This window comes from Chiloscyllium plagiosum, chromosome 10, assembly GCF_004010195.1.
Source record: "Chiloscyllium plagiosum isolate BGI_BamShark_2017 chromosome 10, ASM401019v2, whole genome shotgun sequence".
NCBI lineage: Eukaryota > Metazoa > Chordata > Chondrichthyes > Orectolobiformes > Hemiscylliidae > Chiloscyllium > Chiloscyllium plagiosum.
In genome coordinates, this window is record NC_057719.1 from 91,144,093 (window position 1) to 91,162,575 (window position 18,483).

At 40.9% G+C, this 18,483-nt stretch overlaps 1 protein-coding gene across 2 annotated transcripts in view; it reads right to left on the reverse strand.

Moving 5' to 3' along the window:
* The window catches only part of LOC122553898 (tau-tubulin kinase 2-like), a 308,413-nt gene that overhangs the window by 64,201 nt on the left and 225,729 nt on the right, over nt 1-18,483 (reverse strand). For both annotated transcript variants that reach the window (XM_043698390.1, XM_043698389.1), the window contains exons 12-13: nt 17,619-17,830; nt 12,778-13,204 (exon numbers count right to left, since the gene is read on the reverse strand). In XM_043698390.1, coding sequence (XP_043554325.1) covers nt 12,778-13,204; nt 17,619-17,830 — 639 coding nt within the window. The remainder of the gene's footprint in view (nt 1-12,777; nt 13,205-17,618; nt 17,831-18,483) is intronic.

The window sequence follows — 18,483 nt, forward strand, 5'->3', positions numbered from 1 at the left end:
TCTTCTAATAATGTAGTCAGTCTTTCCTTGGCCAGGCTAATGTTGATGGATGTGAATAGGGTTGTTACGTCAAAGGAGACCATTGACCACTATCACTAGTATAGATTATAGATTATAGAAGAATACAGCGCAGTACAGGCCCTTCGGCCCTCGATGTTGCGCCGATCCAAGCCCACCTAACCTACACTAGCCCACTATCCTCCATATGCCTATCCAATGCCCACTTAAATGCCCATAATGAGGGAGAGTCCACCACTGCTACTGGCAGGGCATTCCATGAACTCACGACTCGCTGAGTATAAGAATTCAATAAGATTTGTAAGGCAAGACCTACCCTTCACAAATCCCTGCTGGCTGTCCCTAATCAAGCAGTGTCTTTCCAGATACTCATAAATCCTATCCCTCAGTACCCTTTCCATTACTTTACCTACCACCGAAGTAAGACTAACTGGCCTGTAATTCCCGGGGTTATCCCTATTCCCTTTTTTGAACAGGGGCACAACATTCGCCACTCTCCAGTCCCCTGGTACCACCCCCATTGACAGTGAAGATGAAAAGATCATTGCCAACGGCTCTGCAATTGTACATGGACACCAAGATCCCTCTGCTCATCCACACTACCAAGTATCCGACCGTTAGCCCAGTACCCCATCTTTTTATTACTCTTACCAAAGTGAATCACCTCACACTTAGCTACATTGAACTCCATTTGCCACCTTTCTGCCAGTATCTTTACATTCATATGAGGAAGGACACTACTTCGACTGGGACAAAACATCCATCCTAGGACAAGCCAAACAGCGACGCACGAAAATTCCTAGAAGCACGGCATTCCAACCGGAAATCAACAAACACCCTGACAAAAAGAACAGGAAATGACATCACCAACCCAAGGAAACCTGAACACAAATAAAAAGGGGGCCATACCACCACTGCTTCACCAGAAGCTCACTGATGATGTTACCTAGTATGGTGACGAAACGTCTGAAAACAAACTTCCAGCTCAGTGATCAAGCTTACATCCAGAGTATAGAATTTTACTAAAGTATTCCTTTACGTCTAAGTCTGTGGATCTTCAGTACTTGCAAGAATTTGATAAATATTTCAATTATATTGGTGACCACAGATTGTCTAGTCAGGAAAGGAAAAGATACCTTTGGTCTTGACAGAACATGCTCTATTTGAGATATTGCTGATGAAAACCATTCATAGACCATTTCAAAAAGAACAGATTCTAAGCTAAGACAACCACAAGTTTTGGTGATTTGCACAGATGGATCAATTAGTTCATCCAAGGGTCGTTGACCACAGGAGAACTTTTTGTTGCCACAAATGTAGTCATTTTATAACAGAAGCACTATGATACAAAAGCAGACACTATCTCTGCATGGCAATCTGAAAGTAGTCTCAAGCTATTAAAAGGTGAAAATGTGTTGCTGGAAAAGCGCAGGTCAGGCTCATGCCCGAAACGTCGATTCTCCTGCTCCTTGGACGCTGCCTGACCTGCTGCGCTTTTCCAGCAACACATTTTCAGCTCAAGCTATTAAAAGCCTTCAATCCTGTCATTTTGCAATTAATGGATGAACATCACACAAAAACTTCTCTCTTACGTTACTTTCAAAAGGCAGATTTGAAAGTGTATTTGCTGAATAAAATCAGAATGTTTTTTGCTTTTTTCATGCCTTTTTCTTGCAGCAACTATCTTGCTCACTTATGGGATTAATTTTCAACGAGGGGCAGTTATAGTCAAATTGTCACTCTGTTCCTACTTTTACATCAAGAAAGAGCTCCACATTTCTGACTGGACATTCTGATCAATTCTCCTTCACAAATGCAGAGGATACTTTAAATCTGACAGGCCCCTCATAGTGCAGGACATTTGTGGAAGTCAAACTACCATCCCTTTTGCACAGCAGTAGTTGTTGTGATTTAAAGGTCCAGCAACACAGTCACTTTCACATCCTTGTGAAAGGGTGAGTATCTAAGCTAAGTGTGAAGTGAGGGTGCCAGGTGGTTAGGGTACCAAGGCACAATGCGAGAGAAGGGCCAGGTGAATGATGGGACTGTTAGGTTAATTTAGGGTGGGTAGGGATATCAGGTACTGGTGATGCTCAGTCAATGTGTTAGTCTAGTAATTCCCCAGCAGTTAGACTAATTGTCACACTGTTGCTGGTTATCTATTTACTTTACTGCCCAGAGCCCTATGATATTTATGATTTAAATGTATACTTTCCGAGGATTCAAGGATCGGGGAATTGCACATCAGAAGCGTCAGTTACCTGAGCAATTCCCTCTGCTTCGTTCAGCAGGATCTCAATGAACAACAGCAAAATGTTTTCACCGGCACCTTATCAACAGGCACTCTTGATTAACTGACAAAACTTATATACCTCAAATACCATCATCTACTGCAATGTCTCAGGTATTTATGCTATAAATAAAGCATAACAGTGATGCTTATACCCCTGCATTAAGATTTTATTACTTATTGTGTGTTTTTACACTGGTATTAGGTGGTGTGTTGATACTTTTATAAAGAACTTTTGAGGGATATTGATGTCTTGAAGCTTTATTTGGTCAGGTTTTACTGTGATTATGCGTACCTCTTGATTATCTGGAATATCTGATCAGCTAGCACACTCCTAGTCCCACAAATGCCGATTAATCGAATGTTTACTAAATTTGGCCATCAAAATCCAAGCCTTAAAAAGGCAGTTAAAATTTTTTGTGGCAGAACATAAATTCAGGAAAACTATAATAGTACCACTTCAGTTCCCTTTCAACAACATGGTAAATATTCTAACAAAAAGGGTTAATCTGGAGACAGATATAGAAATTGATGGAAAAGCCCAGCAGGTCTGGCAACATCTGTGCAGAGAAATCAGAGTTAACGTTTCAGGTCAAGCGACGCTTCCTCAGAACTCAGGGTTAATTTGGACCTAAGAATGAAGTACTCTCATTGGACAGAGATGATATGGATAAAATTCTTCACATTTTAATCTCCCTATTTTGTTTTTGTGCTGTCAATTTTACTTTGCCTTCTTGCAAACAAATTGCTGCAATTTTCACTATTTATCACTGACAGACGCATTTAAAATATTGGCATGGATGGAAATCTGTTATTGGTATAGAAACATTATTTTTATTTTCAGGAGCTAGGACTCTGCCATTAAATAGCTGACATCTGCTCTTTAAAAGAACTGGTAACCAATTTTGAGCTGGCAAAACTGAATTTTCAACTTGCAAAAATGGGTTTCAGCCACCAAGGGGCTTCTGTTGGTGTGTTTCTCTGAAGATGCAAATAATTATGAATTACATTTTGGACAGTTTCAAAATCCACGTATAGAATTCTAAAAATGGTCAGTTACGTATATAAATGTTTTTTCCTTAAACAAGAACAAAAAAAAGGAATGAAAAGGAGACATTTGTACAGACAAGCTGACAGAGCTAAAAGCAGACAAGCTAACTAGGTTAAGGAGACAGCCGGTTTGATTAATTCGCTTTATTCCACAGAAAGGTAAACATGAGTAATCTTATCTGAATCATGTTAAATTAATAAGATTTATCTTCTGTAATGATGCAAAAAAAAAAACCAAAGATGCTACTTTACTCTTTTAGAATGATGTCTCAAGCAAAATAATACCTGTCTTCTGCCCGACAACCAAGGCAAAATTACCCCTCCTATTATTTTACCAAAAGACTGCCTCCACTCTTATAGCTCACTTTAAAACAAAACTCAGAGAGTTTAACTTTAGAGAGCTACAGAGGGATTTGGGAGTTCTCATGAACGTCAGCTTCTTGTGATTCACATAATGGGCAATGGGAAAGCAAACGGAATATTGGTCTTTATTTCAAAGGAAATGGAGTATAAAAGTAAGGGAAAATTGCTAAAATGATACAAGTCACTGGTCTGGAAAATTGTGAACAGTTTTAGACTGTTTATTGAAGGAACAATATACTGGCATTGGAGGCAGTCCAGAAAAAGATCACTAGATCAAGTCTTACAAGAAGTACAGTAGGTTGGGCCTGGTATGTATTGGAATTTAGAAGAATGAGAGACAACCTCAGTGAAACACACAAGATGTTATTTCCTCCTTATGGGACAGTCTAAGACTAGAGAACATAATCTCAGAATAAAGGTTGTACAGTCAAACCAGGGATGAGTAGGAATTTCTTCTCTCAGAAGTCAGTGAATCTGTGGAAGTCTTTGTCACATAGGGCTGTAAAGGCCAGTGGATTTGAGAATTATCAGATCAGGCATGATCTCACCAAATGGCCGAGAAACTCAAATCAACCAAATGACCTACTTCTGTTCTGAAATCTTATAGTTTTATGTTAAATCTGACTTGATAGACCATAACTTTTACTTCTGCAATATGTTTACTGTTGTGGTCAGTCATTGGAAATGGTCACACAAGGCTGTAAATGAACTTTTATCAAAGGAACACTAGTCATTACACAAAATATAAAGAAAAATAATTAAGTAATATAAATATGGTGATTTGGAAAGATCTGATCATAATAAAAATTTAATCCTTTTCTCACTAATATACTCTACGAACATAACTCTGTTGAACCTTACTCCTGAGCCAAGAGGCCTGGGTTCAAGAACCACCTGCTCCAGACGTATGTCATAACATCTCTGAACAGGTTGATGAGAAAATATCTAAAACCTCTTTCCAACTCTGGTGGGTTGAAGGCTGCTATAAATGATACTGCCCTACTGCTGGTGAGGAGCCTTGCTATTGACCTCACCATGTTTCTGGTTCCTTGTCTCCACTTTGTCAGTCATAAAAACCCAAGTCAATGATAAAACAGCAATTATTGCATCAGGTCGCTTGTGGAGTATTTTAGCTGAGGTCATATAACTTCTTGGAAAGGCTTTCTTTTACTAATTGTTCCAAATGACTATTTGACGTTTCTTTAAAAAAGATTCAACTTTCACAGCACTGAAATAAAAAAAAACCATTTCCTTCTACTTTAGAATCACAAGTTTCCAAAGTAATCATAGTTTGCTATAAACTTTCATCATAGAGTCGTAACAGCATGAAAACAGACCCTTCAGTCCAACTAGTCCACACTGAACATAACCCCAAACTATACTCCCACCTGCCTGCTCCTGGCCCATATCCCTCCAAATCTTTCCAATTTGTGTACTTATAAATGTTGTAATCATACCCACACACACTACTTCCTCAGGAAGGTCAATCCACACATTCCATCCTGTGTAAACAATTTGCCCCTCATGTCTTTTTTTAAAATCTCTCTTCTCTCACCTTAAGAATGTGCCCCCTAGTCTTGAAATCCGCCATCCTAGGGCAAAGACAACTACCATTAACTCTATGCATACCTCCCACTATTTTCTAAACTTCCATCAGGTAGTCTTCAAACTTCCTACACTCAAGTGAAAGAAGTCCCAGCCTATCTATGTTTAAAGATTTGCTTTACGTATATTTGGTTTAAAATAATAAACACGATCAATCTCCTATCCAAATCTAAACTCTGGAAGAATTTACCCTCATATAGGCTGAGCAACAAGGTAGTTTGTGGATATAAACAGGAATAAACTATTTATATCGAACATTTCACATGGTAAAATATCTCAAGGTGTTTTACAAGATTGCTCTCAAATAGAATTTGACGCTAAACCACATAAGCAGCGTCTTAGAAGAGGAGGGGCATTTAGAGAGGCAAAGCGAATTTCAAAGGTTATGGCATAGCAGCTGGAGGCACAGTTACAAATGGTGGAGCACCTAAACTAGCATTGCAAAAAAGGCCAAAATTCAAAGTTATAGAAGTAATGAAGACGATTGAAGAGGGCAGAGAGGTGGGCATGATCTATATGGATTTCATGAAGGAGTTCATCAAGGTTCCACATGGTAGATTGGTTAGCAAGATTAGACCTCATGGAATACAGGGAAAACTAGCCATTTCCACACATAACTAGCTCAAAGGCGGTGCTGGAGGGCTGCTTTTCAGACTGGAGCCTGTGACCAGTAGTGTGCCACAAGGATCAGTGCTGGGTCCACTGATGTTTGTCATTTATATAAATGATTTGGATGTAAATATAGGAGGTATAGTTACTAAATTTGCAGATGACACCAAAATTGGAGGTGTAGTGGACAGCGAAGAAGGTTACCTCAGATTACAACGGGATCTTGATCGGATGGGCTAAAGGGCCAAAGAGTGGCATATGGCGTTTAATCTAGATAAATGTGAGGTTCTACATTTTGGAAAGGCAAATCAGGGCAGCACTTATACACTTAATGGTCCTGCAGAGTGTTTCTGAACAAAGAGACCTTGGAGTGCGGGTTCATAGCTCCTTTATAGTAGAGTAGATAGGATAGTGAAGGTGGCGTTTGGTATCCCTTCCTTTATTGGTCAGAGCACAGAGTATATGGGAGATCATGCAGCGGCTGTACAGGGCATTGAAATATTTGGAAAATTATGTGCAGGACATTTTGGAATATTATGTGCAATTCTGGTCTTCCTTTCGGAAGAATGTTGTGAAACTTGAAAGGGCTCAGAAAAGATTTACAAGGATGTTGCCATGGTTGGAGGATTTGAGCTATAGGGAGAGGTTGAATAGGCTGAGGCTGCTTTCCCTGGAGCGTCAGAAGCTGAGGGGTGACCTTATAAAATCATGAGGGACATGGGTAGGATGAATAGACAAGGTCTTTTCCCTGGTGTGGGGAGAACTAGAAGTTTAGGGTGAGAGAGGAAAACTTAAAAGGGACCTAAAGGCCTACTTTTTCACTCAGAGAGGTACGTGTATGGAATGAGCTGCCAGAGGAAATGGTGAAGTCTGGTACAATTACAACATTTAAAAGGCAACTGGATGGATAAATGAATAAGAAGGGTTCAGCGAGATACGGGCCAAATATTAGCAAATGGGACTAGATTAGGTTAGGATATCTGGTCGGCATGGAAGAGTTGGACCGAAGGGTCTGTTTCCATGCTGTACATTTTTATGACTCTAAAAGGAGCGTTGAGGCCTTCAACAAATGTAAAACAAGAATGAAATTTAAACATAGATATTGCCAGTATAGGAGCCAAGGTAAGTGAGCAAACACAGGTCTAGCCAAATTCATAACATTTTGACAACATTACCAACTAGCTATGGCTGGCAGCATCCAATGTCTGACCAGCAGCGTTATAAAGCCCTGAACAAAATACATTTTTAAGTAACATTTTTTAACATGGCTGAGCAATGTTGGAATGAAATTCGTATCAGAAGGAAAAAGATAAACTGAAGTAATATTTTCTTTTATTTTAACCTATGTTTCTAATCTGTTCAGAGATGTTACTACATACGTCTGGAGCAAGTAGACCTTGAATCTGGGCATCCTGGTCTAACGGTAGAAATACTACCACTGCACAAGCAACAGTGATATTTTCTTAAATTTAATACTTCAATAGAAAAATCTATAGCCTAAAAAAATGCAACATTAGAGATTATTGAACCTGAGTATTCCTCCCTCTCTCTCTACCGTACCCCACAATCTTTACTGTCCTATGGGGTATGCAGAAATTTATTTAGGAATACCGAGCTACGCTAGGAAAGTGTAACACTATTTTGATTAAAAAAAAGTTTGATTGTTTAAATGGAGATCTCTTTTTTCAAAAGACAAACAAAAATCTATCCTGAATTTTCATGAAAACCTGTGACATGGATAACCTTACTCTGAGCCATGCACACACCTGATGCTAACCCTTCAGTGGTTCCCATTTTAGGTCCACATTGATTTTCCATCTCAACCTTCATCAACCTCCATTACACATGATGAAGCTCAAGTTGCTACCAGCTTGGACAAATAGCACAATGCGAATTGAGTGAACCAATTATAGTTGAAAATTACAGTTAGTGCAACAAAAAAGAATTCTGCATCGCTGTAGTAATGCTTTTTTAATCAGTGAATCAATGTATTATATTTCTAGATATAGCATTCACACCTGACAATATTGTTAACAGTCAAGGCATGTTCTTATGTACATACATACAATATAATGCCCCCCAAGTCTTATTCACATGTTTGTTCAATCCCATGATTACTGCAAATAATAAACATTGTTATAATTTAAGAATTAACGTGATGTGAACATGCCAGATGTGCTTAATAATTTATATAATTTCTATAAACTAACCAACTAAAAGTAACTTTAATAAAACAATGAGGTGTCAGAGGAAACTAAATAATAGTCATGACTAGTCATATTCTTTTTAAAAAAGCCCACTGTCCCACATATCTTAACAGGAGTGTCAGACAAAATAACAGGCAAAAGGAGGAAAGATAAGAACAGATAACCAAAGGTTAAACAGCTTCTAAAAGAAGCAATTTTGAGACAAGTTCATAGCTATTACATGTCAGTGTCATATATCTCGACATTTGATACGGATCATAGGTGTATTGCAAAATCAAGGATTTAAACCCTTTCCTCGTCAGTTGCATTTTTCCTATATGATCCCAGTTTCTTTGTATTAATACTTGTGCTTCCTTTTTTTTAAAAAAGGAATCCCTACAGTGTAGAAACAGGCCCTTCGGCCCTACATGTCCACACCAACACTCTGGAGAGTATCCCACCCAAACCTATTCCCTATTACTCTACTTTTGCCACTAACCTACACATCCCTGAATACTATGGGCAATTTAGCATGGCCAATTCACCAAACCTGCACATCTTTGGATTGTGGGAGGAAACCGGAGCACCCGGAGGAAACCCACGCAGTTATGGGGAGAATGTGCAAACTCCACACAGACAACTGGTGAGGATGGAATTGAACCTGGGTTACTGGCGCTGTGAGGCAGCAGTGTGTGTCTCTCTCTCTCTCTCCACCCTCCACCCCCCACCTCCCCCCCACCCACCCCTCCCATATGACATAATTGGATGAAGTACGCAGTTCCCATACCCTGCCTTTTGCCTGCTTTATTCTTCATCATGGCAGTGATATGGCTTACAGTCAACAGGAAAACTGTTACTTCAAGAATTGCAGTGTCAACAGTTAAGCTGCACTCACCAGAAACACTATCATTAGAACACTTAGTAGACTTGGTATTCTCCAAAGTAAGGATTTATCTTTTACAAACTGCTCAACAGTAGTTTTGTTCATGAGTTAAAAAAAATAGTCACACCAGACACCAAAGTGGTTGGACAATGCTAAACTAATGCACTGACAGCTATGCTACAGTACTAAACATATACCAATGAAATGCTGGAATAGGCTGCCAACAAAATAAAATGCTGATGAAGTGAATGTTAGGTAATTAATAAGTCTAAGCGAATGCAGTTCAATTGTTCCATGGACAAACCGAGTTATAATGACACCCTATACAAAGGCATTGTTTTTGCCAGTATTCTGTGCCACATTAGACATTCACCTTTATTAGGTATGATGTGAAGAGAACATCCCTTTACTTTTCTGTATTGTTAACTATAGACATAAAGGGTAAAAAGACTGCTTAAAGAATCAAGTGTTGTTCAAGGAGAACTATACTTTTTCGAAGCAAGTTACCATTTATGCATTCTAAATGTTTTTAAACTACTGGGTAGTGTGGGGGTTGGAGAAGGGGGCAGACAAGGAAGGTAGTGGGATGCTGATGACAAACTGCAGTCAAGGGGTGTGTACAAATTGAGTTTTGGCAGTCAACAAGTAGCTGATTGATCTGCCAAACAGTGAACAGCTATTCATGGCAAAAGACTTCCATCTGCCAACCATTACTTGACTCTCTCCCAGGTAGCCGGAGAACTTGGGAATGATAGCGTTTGCACCTGAATTATCGAATCTTCCTAAGAACAGGAGCTGTGCCTCTTCTTTGCAGTAGAGACCACCTTCAACCTGAAGAAGCTTGGTTTAGCTTTTCCTCTGCAGTTCCTGAAAGCTGTGGCTCTTAACTAGTAAGACAGAGAACTGTGTGAACAAGTCACCTTGTATCTTCTGCAAGCAAGTAACGGTATCTAGAGTTGGAAAATCAAGAAGCAGGACATCCTAAAAAACCAAATATACCTTATCATTGAATCCTGTGAAAAGGATCCATTGAAGTGCCTTCCCAGTCTTTGCCTTGACCGCCTCACACTTTATTTTTGCGCTGTGTGTGAGTGTTAAGGGGTTAGATATTAACTAGTTCAGCGATAGATCAACAGTTCACAATTGCTTATCTGTAGCTAGAATGTATTTATTCGTAATAAATGTCATTCTTAAGTACAGAGACCTGGGCTATTTTTTTGTTAACCCGATTCTAAAAGACAGAAAAGTTGGGAGGCAGTACAGAGGATGTAAGAACCCATGTACATGAATGGCACAATGTTAGCGTGCAGGTGCAGGTAAGTAACATTTATTAACGGTGACAGAACTTTTCCTGCGACTGAACTATGGTGTTGGTGCAATTTAGAGTCCTGCATAGTTTTGCTTTCCTTATTGAAGAAGGGATATACTTGCATTGAAAGCAATGCAGAGAAGTTTCACTAGTTTGATTCTTGGCACAGGGGGTTGATGAACGCACAAGGAAAGATTGGACAGTTTGGGCCGATTCTCATTGGAGTTTTGAAGAATGAGAGGTGATCCTATTGAAACAAAAAGATTTTCGGGGTCTCAGCAGGACAGATGCAGAAAGGATATTTCTACTCATGGAAAAAAATGGAATCTCAGTTTCAGACTAAGTGGTCTACCATTTAAGATGGAGCCAAGGAGGAATGCCCTATCTCAAATGTGTCGTTAATCTTTAAAATTCCCTATCCCAGAGAGCAGTGGAGGGTGTGTCAGGAATAATTGGATACAATTAATTTTCCAGTATGAAGGCACTATAGGGATGCAAGTTGGTCAATTTATTTTTCCAAGTCTTTTAAATCTCTTCTTCATACTTATTTATGGTAAAGCATTCTAATGATAATCCTTTGACCATACGTGGGCGGCACGGTGGCACAGTGGTTGGCACTGCTGCCTCATAGCGTCAGAGACCCGGGTTCAATTCCCGCCTCAGGCGACTGACTGTGTGGAGTTTGCACGTTCTCCCAGTGTCTGCGTGGGTTTCCTCCGGGTGCTCCGGTTTCCTCCCACCATCCAAAGATGTGCAGGGTCAGGTGAATTGGCCATGCTAAATTGCCTGTAGTGTTAGGTAAGGGGTAAATGTAGGGGTATGGGTGGGTTTCGCTTCGGCGGGTCGGTGTGGACTTGTTGGGCCGAAGGGCCTGTTTCCACACTGTAATCTAATCTGTAAAATCTGTAATCTGTAAAGGTTGCTATTTCCAAACCAGTGGGAAATAACCTCAATATGCTCATTTTACTTAAATGCTTTCATGACTGTGAGAACCTCAGGCAATCCTCTTTAGCCTCTTGTAATACAGTGAAAAAAGACAATTTCCCTTTGTAACTGAAACCTCATTCCGACCATCATAGAACATAGAACTTCTATGTTCTATGTTCTATCATTCCAGTGACTCTTGGCTGCACCTTTCCATGACTCCAGTACTATTTCTGAAATGAAGTACAGAGGAACCTCGATTATCCGAATACCAATTATCTGAAAATCGGATTAACCGAAGGAGATCTCAAGGTCCCGATGGAAACACTACATCAAAGACACGTTTCCAACAGTGATCGTGTCTTTTGTTCACAGTGATTAAACAGGCACCATCTCCAAATGACAAATTGCCCGCCCTCTCTCTCTCTCTCCCCACACTTTCCCTGGAGTTCTACACAGGGGTATACCCTAAACCCCCCCTTCCCCACATAATCCTCCAACACTGTCCTCTACAGGGCAAAGGTGGAACCTGTCAACAAGTTGCAGTAAAAAGTTGTGTGTATCGCTGTGGCTGTGTGTGTCGCTGTGGGTGTGTGTGTGTGTCACTGTGGGTGTGTGTGTGTGTCGCTGTGGGTGTGTGTGTGTCGCTGTGTGTGTGCGCTATTTGGAGACTTACCCCACAAAGGCAACTGCAGCAGACTTGCTGTTGGTGTCCAATCCAGCTGCCCTGGAGAGGGGGGCGTGTGTGTACGGGGTTGGGGGCGAGGGTGTGGTGTTGGACGGGGCCGTGGGCGTTGGGGGGGGCATTGTTGGGGACGGGGCCTCGCGTGCTGTGCTGCAGCAGTCTCCTGAACAAGGAGCAGAGTTGAAAAACTCCAAGCCCCAGAAGAAAGGCATTTAATCGATTAACCAAATAATCAATTATCCGAACGAAATAGTGCCCGCCCATTGCGTTTGGATAATCGAGGTTCCCATGTAATGGGAATGTGCAATAGCTGCACAAGTCATTAGTAAGGCCAAAAATTTATCACTGCTTCCTGCTTTGAAATTCAAGCCCCATGCTCAAATCGCAGCTGTCTCATGTCATTTTTTCGCGTTTTCTCCATTTTAAATTCTGAGCACTTACACACCTGGATGCCTTTCTATACATTTTTGCATCTTTGGTGCAAAGTATTTAAGCTATTTTCTCATTAAGAAACATGTTTCATTTTCAGAAACATTTACATTTAAAGCTGAACTTTAGCATGTCAGTAGATTCGACCAAGGACAACATGGCAATGTTATTCCAATACATTTACACAAAATGGCAGAGACAGACAGACAGATGGGATGGGGTAAATTAGAATCAGTCCTTTCAATCTGTATGCAAAAAAAGGAAATAAGACATTTCTACATTTTTTGACTACACATGATTCTCAGACTAAATTTTCAACAGAACTCTCATCAGTGACCTATAGTAGTTAACAGTCTTATTGAATACTACAGTTCAGCAATTAGATAAACATACGCTTCTAAAGCAACACTTTTCATGCGTCAGTACCTGTTCTCTTGCTGCTTCTCGAGATCGTGAACGTTCCATCTTTTCACTCAGAATGGCTTCCAATGTTAATTTTTCCTCTTGAAGAGGATCTTCTGCTAGAACATCTGGCTCCTCATCATCTGTTCGTCCAGATGGACTGGTCAATTTCTGGCCCTGACCTCCATCAGTCCTGAAATCCTGGAGGTCACGGTCTTTGTCTACAATGACCCATTCCTTGGAGTCAACTTCCTGCCTGCAGGAGCTTATATTAACCGCGACAAATCCGTTGCTAACGACAGCATCACCATGCTCAGGAGATCCCACAGAAATAGGCTTTGAACTGTCAGGAATGTACTCCTCATCAAAGTGCCATACTCTGTCAGTACGAGCAGCAGCAGGGGCTTTTGGAGGCGGGGTAGTGGCCAAGTCATCCTGAGCCTTGGTGGAACTGGACACAAAGAAATGTGTATTGTTACACAGACTGAAAACAAAAATACAAAATTGTCCAAACAACCTATAGTTACATTTGGATGAAATAAATACCTACTATGCAACTATGTTATTTTTGTTATTTTAGATTAGATTAGATACCCTACAATATGGAAACAGGCCCTTTGGCCCAACAAGTTCACACCGACCCTCCAAAGAGCAACCCACCGAGACCTCTGACTAATGCACCTAATACTATGGGCAATTTAGAATGGCCAGTTCACCGGACCTGCACATCTTTAGATTGTGGAGCAAACGCACGCAGACACAGGGAGAACGTGCAAACTCCACACAGATAGTCACCCGAAGCTGGAATCGAACCCGGGTCCCTGGCGATGTAAGGCAGCAGTACTAACTACTGAGCCACCGTGCCACCCAAATCTACTTGCTAATTTCTTCCATTTAATCTGAATAATATGTGTGCTGCAAGAATATTATAGCTTCACAGGCAAAGAAACACAATGATATTAAAATTACTAACAAAACTTCACTAATAAACAACAGTGGTTGGAGAAGGATAGAGGGGGACCAAGAAGGCAGGCTACCGGCAACCTTTCATGGGCAATTACAGATGGGTAATGAATATGGCTTTACTTGTGATACACACACATCACCAGCAAACAAAAGGATAGAAAAAAAAACGTTCATAAGCTACATAAGCTAAGAGGGGTCACAATACCCTGGGGGAGTAAAATTTGTTAATGCTCTTTGGGAAGGTTAAAATTAATTCAGCAGGGGGATGGGAATCTAACCTATAGTTCCAATGTATAGGAGATTGAGAGTAGTAAGGTCAGAAGTGAGGTTTCAAGGTCGCAGAGTTCACCTGCAAGCAGGAAGGTAGTCTGAAGTGCCTCTTCTTCAACGCCAGGAACACCTGGAATAAGGTGGGTGAATTTGCAGAATGGGTTGGTATCTGGGACTTCGATGCTGTGGCCATTTCAGAGACATTGTTAGAGCAGGAACAGGAAATGTTGTAGCAGGTTCCAGGATATAGATCTTTCAGTAAGAACAGAGAAGATAGCAAAAGAAGAGGTGGTGTCGCATTGTTGGTCAATGACAGTATTATGGTAGCAGAAAGGACATTTGAGGACTCTTCTACTGAGGTAGTATGGGCTGAGGTTAGAAACAGAAAAGGAGGTCACCCTGTTGGGAGTTTTCCACAGGCCTCCGAATAGTTCCAGAGATGTAGAGGATAGGATAGCAAAGATAATTCTGGATAGGAACAAGAGTAACAGGGTAGTTGTTGTGGGGTCTTTAACTTTCCAAATATTGACTGGGAATACTATAGTTCAAGTAGTTTAGATGGGTCAGTTTTTGTCCAATGTGTGCAGGATGGTTTCCTGAGAGGGATAAATAGCTTCCACTTCTTCAAGGCCACAACAGCAACTGCCAAAAACTAACTAAAAATCCAAACCTGTCAAAAACAATGTAAAACAGTTACAGAAGATAACTGGAGTTGAAGATTTTCAATATGTTGTTTTATATGTATTATGTTTCTGGTGGCCATTCTCATTCCTGTGAAAGTGACAAATCTACTTGTCACTGGATTAACATAAAGGTTTATAAAATCATGAGGAGAATGGATAAGATAAATAGACAAAGTCTTTTCCCTGGGGTTGCGGAGTCCAGAACTAGAGGGCATAGGTTTAGGTGAGAGGGGAAAGATTTAAAAGGGACCAAAGGGGCAACATTTTCACACAGAGGGTGGTGTGAGTATGGAATGAGCTGCCAGACGAAGTGGTTGAGGCTGGTACAAATGCAACATTTAAAAAGGCATCTGGATGGGTATTTGATTTAGAAGGGTTTGGAGGGATATGGGCCAGGTGCTGGCAAGTGTTACTAGATTAGGTTGGGATACCTGGTCGGCATGGACAAGTTGGATTGAAGGGTCTGTTTCTGTGCTGTACATCTCTGTGACTCAATGATATGGAACAGGCAGGTATATAGAGTTAGGCTGCAGATTAGCCATGATCTCACTTAGTGAAGGAACATGTTTGTGGGATTGACCAGCCTACTTTTGTTCCTGTGGTGTAGTGGTAGTGCCCTAGTGCCCTACCTCTGAGTCAGGTTCAAGTCTCATCTGCACCAAAACGTGTACAATAATACCTCTGAACAGATTGATTCGAAAATAACCAATATGAAAGGATAACAGCACCCATTCAACTTTAGAAGTACTTAATTGAATATGAAACTCTTCGGGGCATTCCGAGATTGTGGATTTTGCAAGGCTTCATTTCTTTCGTATGTAGCAGTAGCCATAGGGGTAGTCTGCACGTCTTTGGTAGAGCAACTCTATATCAGCTCCATAATGTTCCAAAATTGGAAACTTCACTCAAATACATGGGACACTGTGGCATGTAGCCAGAATGACCAGAATGGCTCTAAAGGGAAAGAGGCCTAAATTCAGGCCTCTAACGTGTGACAAACATTGAAAATAAAATTAAATGTATTGTTTTCTTTCCTTCATCTGTTCTGCCCCATTAGCTCTATGTACTAAATGGAAAACTACAGAACAAACCAGCTGTAATACCAAAGCGATCGGATTCTAAGCAAGATAATGCATTTATCTGCAGCTATTTCAATACTATTATAAGTTTATATTTATGATGAGACCTATAAAACTTAATTTTCTGCAACTGGACAATGCAAAGGCTGTCCGAGGATATGATTTGTTGGAATAGCAACCAGCGATTAGCACAGTGCACCTGGGGATGAAAAGCAGCAGCGGAACCTCCCGACAAAAGCTTATGGAGTGAGGCCCAGATTGACCTCAGTCGGAGCAGCAACAAATGCTGAGCAGAGCAAACCTTAACAGGTTCATAGCTCTTTGAAGGTGGAGTCACAGGTTGACAGAGGAGCAAAGGTTTTTGGTACATTTCCCTTTATTGGTCAGTGCATTGATTGTAGGAGTTAGGAGGTCATGTTGCAACTGTACAGGACACTTGTTAGGCCACATTCTGGTCTCCCTGACATAGGAGGATGTTGTGAAACTTGAAAGGGTTCAGAAACGATGCACAGGGATATTGCCAGGGTTGGAGGGTTTGAACTATAGGGAGCAGCTGAATAGGTTGAATCTTTTTCCACTGGAGTGTTGCATGCTGAGAGGTAACCTTATAGAAGTTTATAAAATCATGAGGGGTATGGATAGGGAAATAGACAAGGTCATCTCCCTCCGGTAGGGGAGTCCTAAACTAGATGGCATAAGATATAAAAGGGACCTAAGGGGCAAGTTTTTCATGCAGAGGGTGGTTGTGTATGGAATGAGCTGCCAGAAGTAGTGATGGAGGCTGATACAATTAAAAGGCATGTGAGGGTACATGAATAGAAAGGGTTGAGAGTCAAATCCTGGCAAATGGGACTAGATTAATTTAGGATGTTAAGCACTGAGCCACCTGAGGGTGGCACAGTGGCTAGCACTGCTGCCTCACAGCGCCAGGGACCTGGGTTCGATTCCAGCCTTGAGCGACTGTGTGGAGTTTGGAGAAAGTGAGGTCTGCAGATGCTGGAGATCAGAGTAGAGTGTGTGTTGCTGGATAACCACAGCAGGTTAGGCAGCATCCGAGGAGCAGGAGAATCAACGGAGCCCTTCATCAGGACTCAGTCGGTCCTCGTGGATGGAGATGGAGGGGTCTAGGAAAGGGAGGAGGTGTCAGAGATGGTCCAGGTGAATTTGAGGTTGGGGTGGAATGTGTCGAGAAATTGATGAACTGTTCAACCTCCTCGTGGAAGCATGAGGTGGCGCCGATGCAGTCACCAATGTAGCAGCGGAAGAGGTGGGGAGTGGTGCCAGTGTTTGCACATTCTCCCCTCGTCTGCGTGGGTTTCCTCCAGTTTCCTCCCACAATCCAAACATGTGCAGGCTAGGTGGATTGGCCATGCTAAATTATCCCATAGTGTTCAGGTTTCAAAGGAAGGATGTTCCTGGTGACTGCAAACCAGAACTAGGGTTTTCAGTCTAAAAGATATAGGTCAGGCCATTTAGAACTGAAAGGAGGAGATTTGTCTTCACCCAGAGAGCAATAAGTCTGTGAAAATCTCTATCACAGAAGGCAGTTGAGGGCAAAATATTGGATGTTATCAGGAAGGAGTTAGATAACATTCTTAAGCTAAGGGGATCATAGAGCATAAAGTCTGGCCAATGTAGAGAGCTGGATAATCAGCTATTATCAAATGGCCTACATCTGCTCCTATTTTCTATGCTTCATGTAAGATTAGTGATTTTCTTTTTAATGACCGCCATAAGAAACAAGTTTCCAATTAATAGATGAGCAGTGCTAAGCATAAATAATTTTCTTGCGTTCTCTTCCTTCAGTAAAAAGTGAATATACTGATGGAAAAATAGATAAGCCAAAGTTGAATAAAAAGACACTTACCAGGCTTCCAAGAATTTATCAGTGCTGGGTTTTGGTTCCAAAGCGATACGTTTTTCAAACTCAAAGCTATGTATGGATCTTAACTTTCTTAATAGTGGGACATCACGATCTGGTTGCAAAGTCTCAGACCTCACCTTCACTGGGGAGCCCAGACTTGGCCCATTTTGAGGCCCATTTCCAGCACCATGGCTGTTTTCTTCTTCTGTAACACCCTGCATTCCAAAATGAAAAGTAGTTTACTGTATTTGCCACAAACACCACTAATTGTAAGTGTAGACATTAAAGAGTATTTTACAGTCTGTTTTGTCTATCACCCCTTATGTTTCATGATGTTATCCTTTCTCTTTTCACTGTTAACTATCCAACTACTTAGTCAGTGTTTTATTAGTTACTTGTACAGCTGATTTTAACAGACATCTTTTGGGTGAATCATTAAACTGAAATCCTACACATCTTCTCAGGTGGATTAAAAGAGTCACAGTTGGTTCAGCTGTAACACGTGTTTCTTCAACACAAATAGGCTACAACACAATTGAAGAATTGACACTATTATTTGTAGAACTCAAGCTTTCCTTACCTGTTATAGCACGATTACGGTCCCTTTGGTTTAAATTGTACTGTTATTACATGATTTCTTATAAAGCAAGATCGCACAGGAACAAAACTACTGTGTTATATCGCAATAGACTGTACTTGAATTTGTATGGCATATTGGCACATTATTTATGGGAAACACCCACAAGGTACTTAACAACAGTCACAGAAAGAGAAGTCAGGACAGAGGACGAAAAGCTTGATCAAAGACTCTGGTTTCAGGAGCATCTTAACAGAAGAGACACAGCCAGAAAAGTGAAAAAGTTCATGG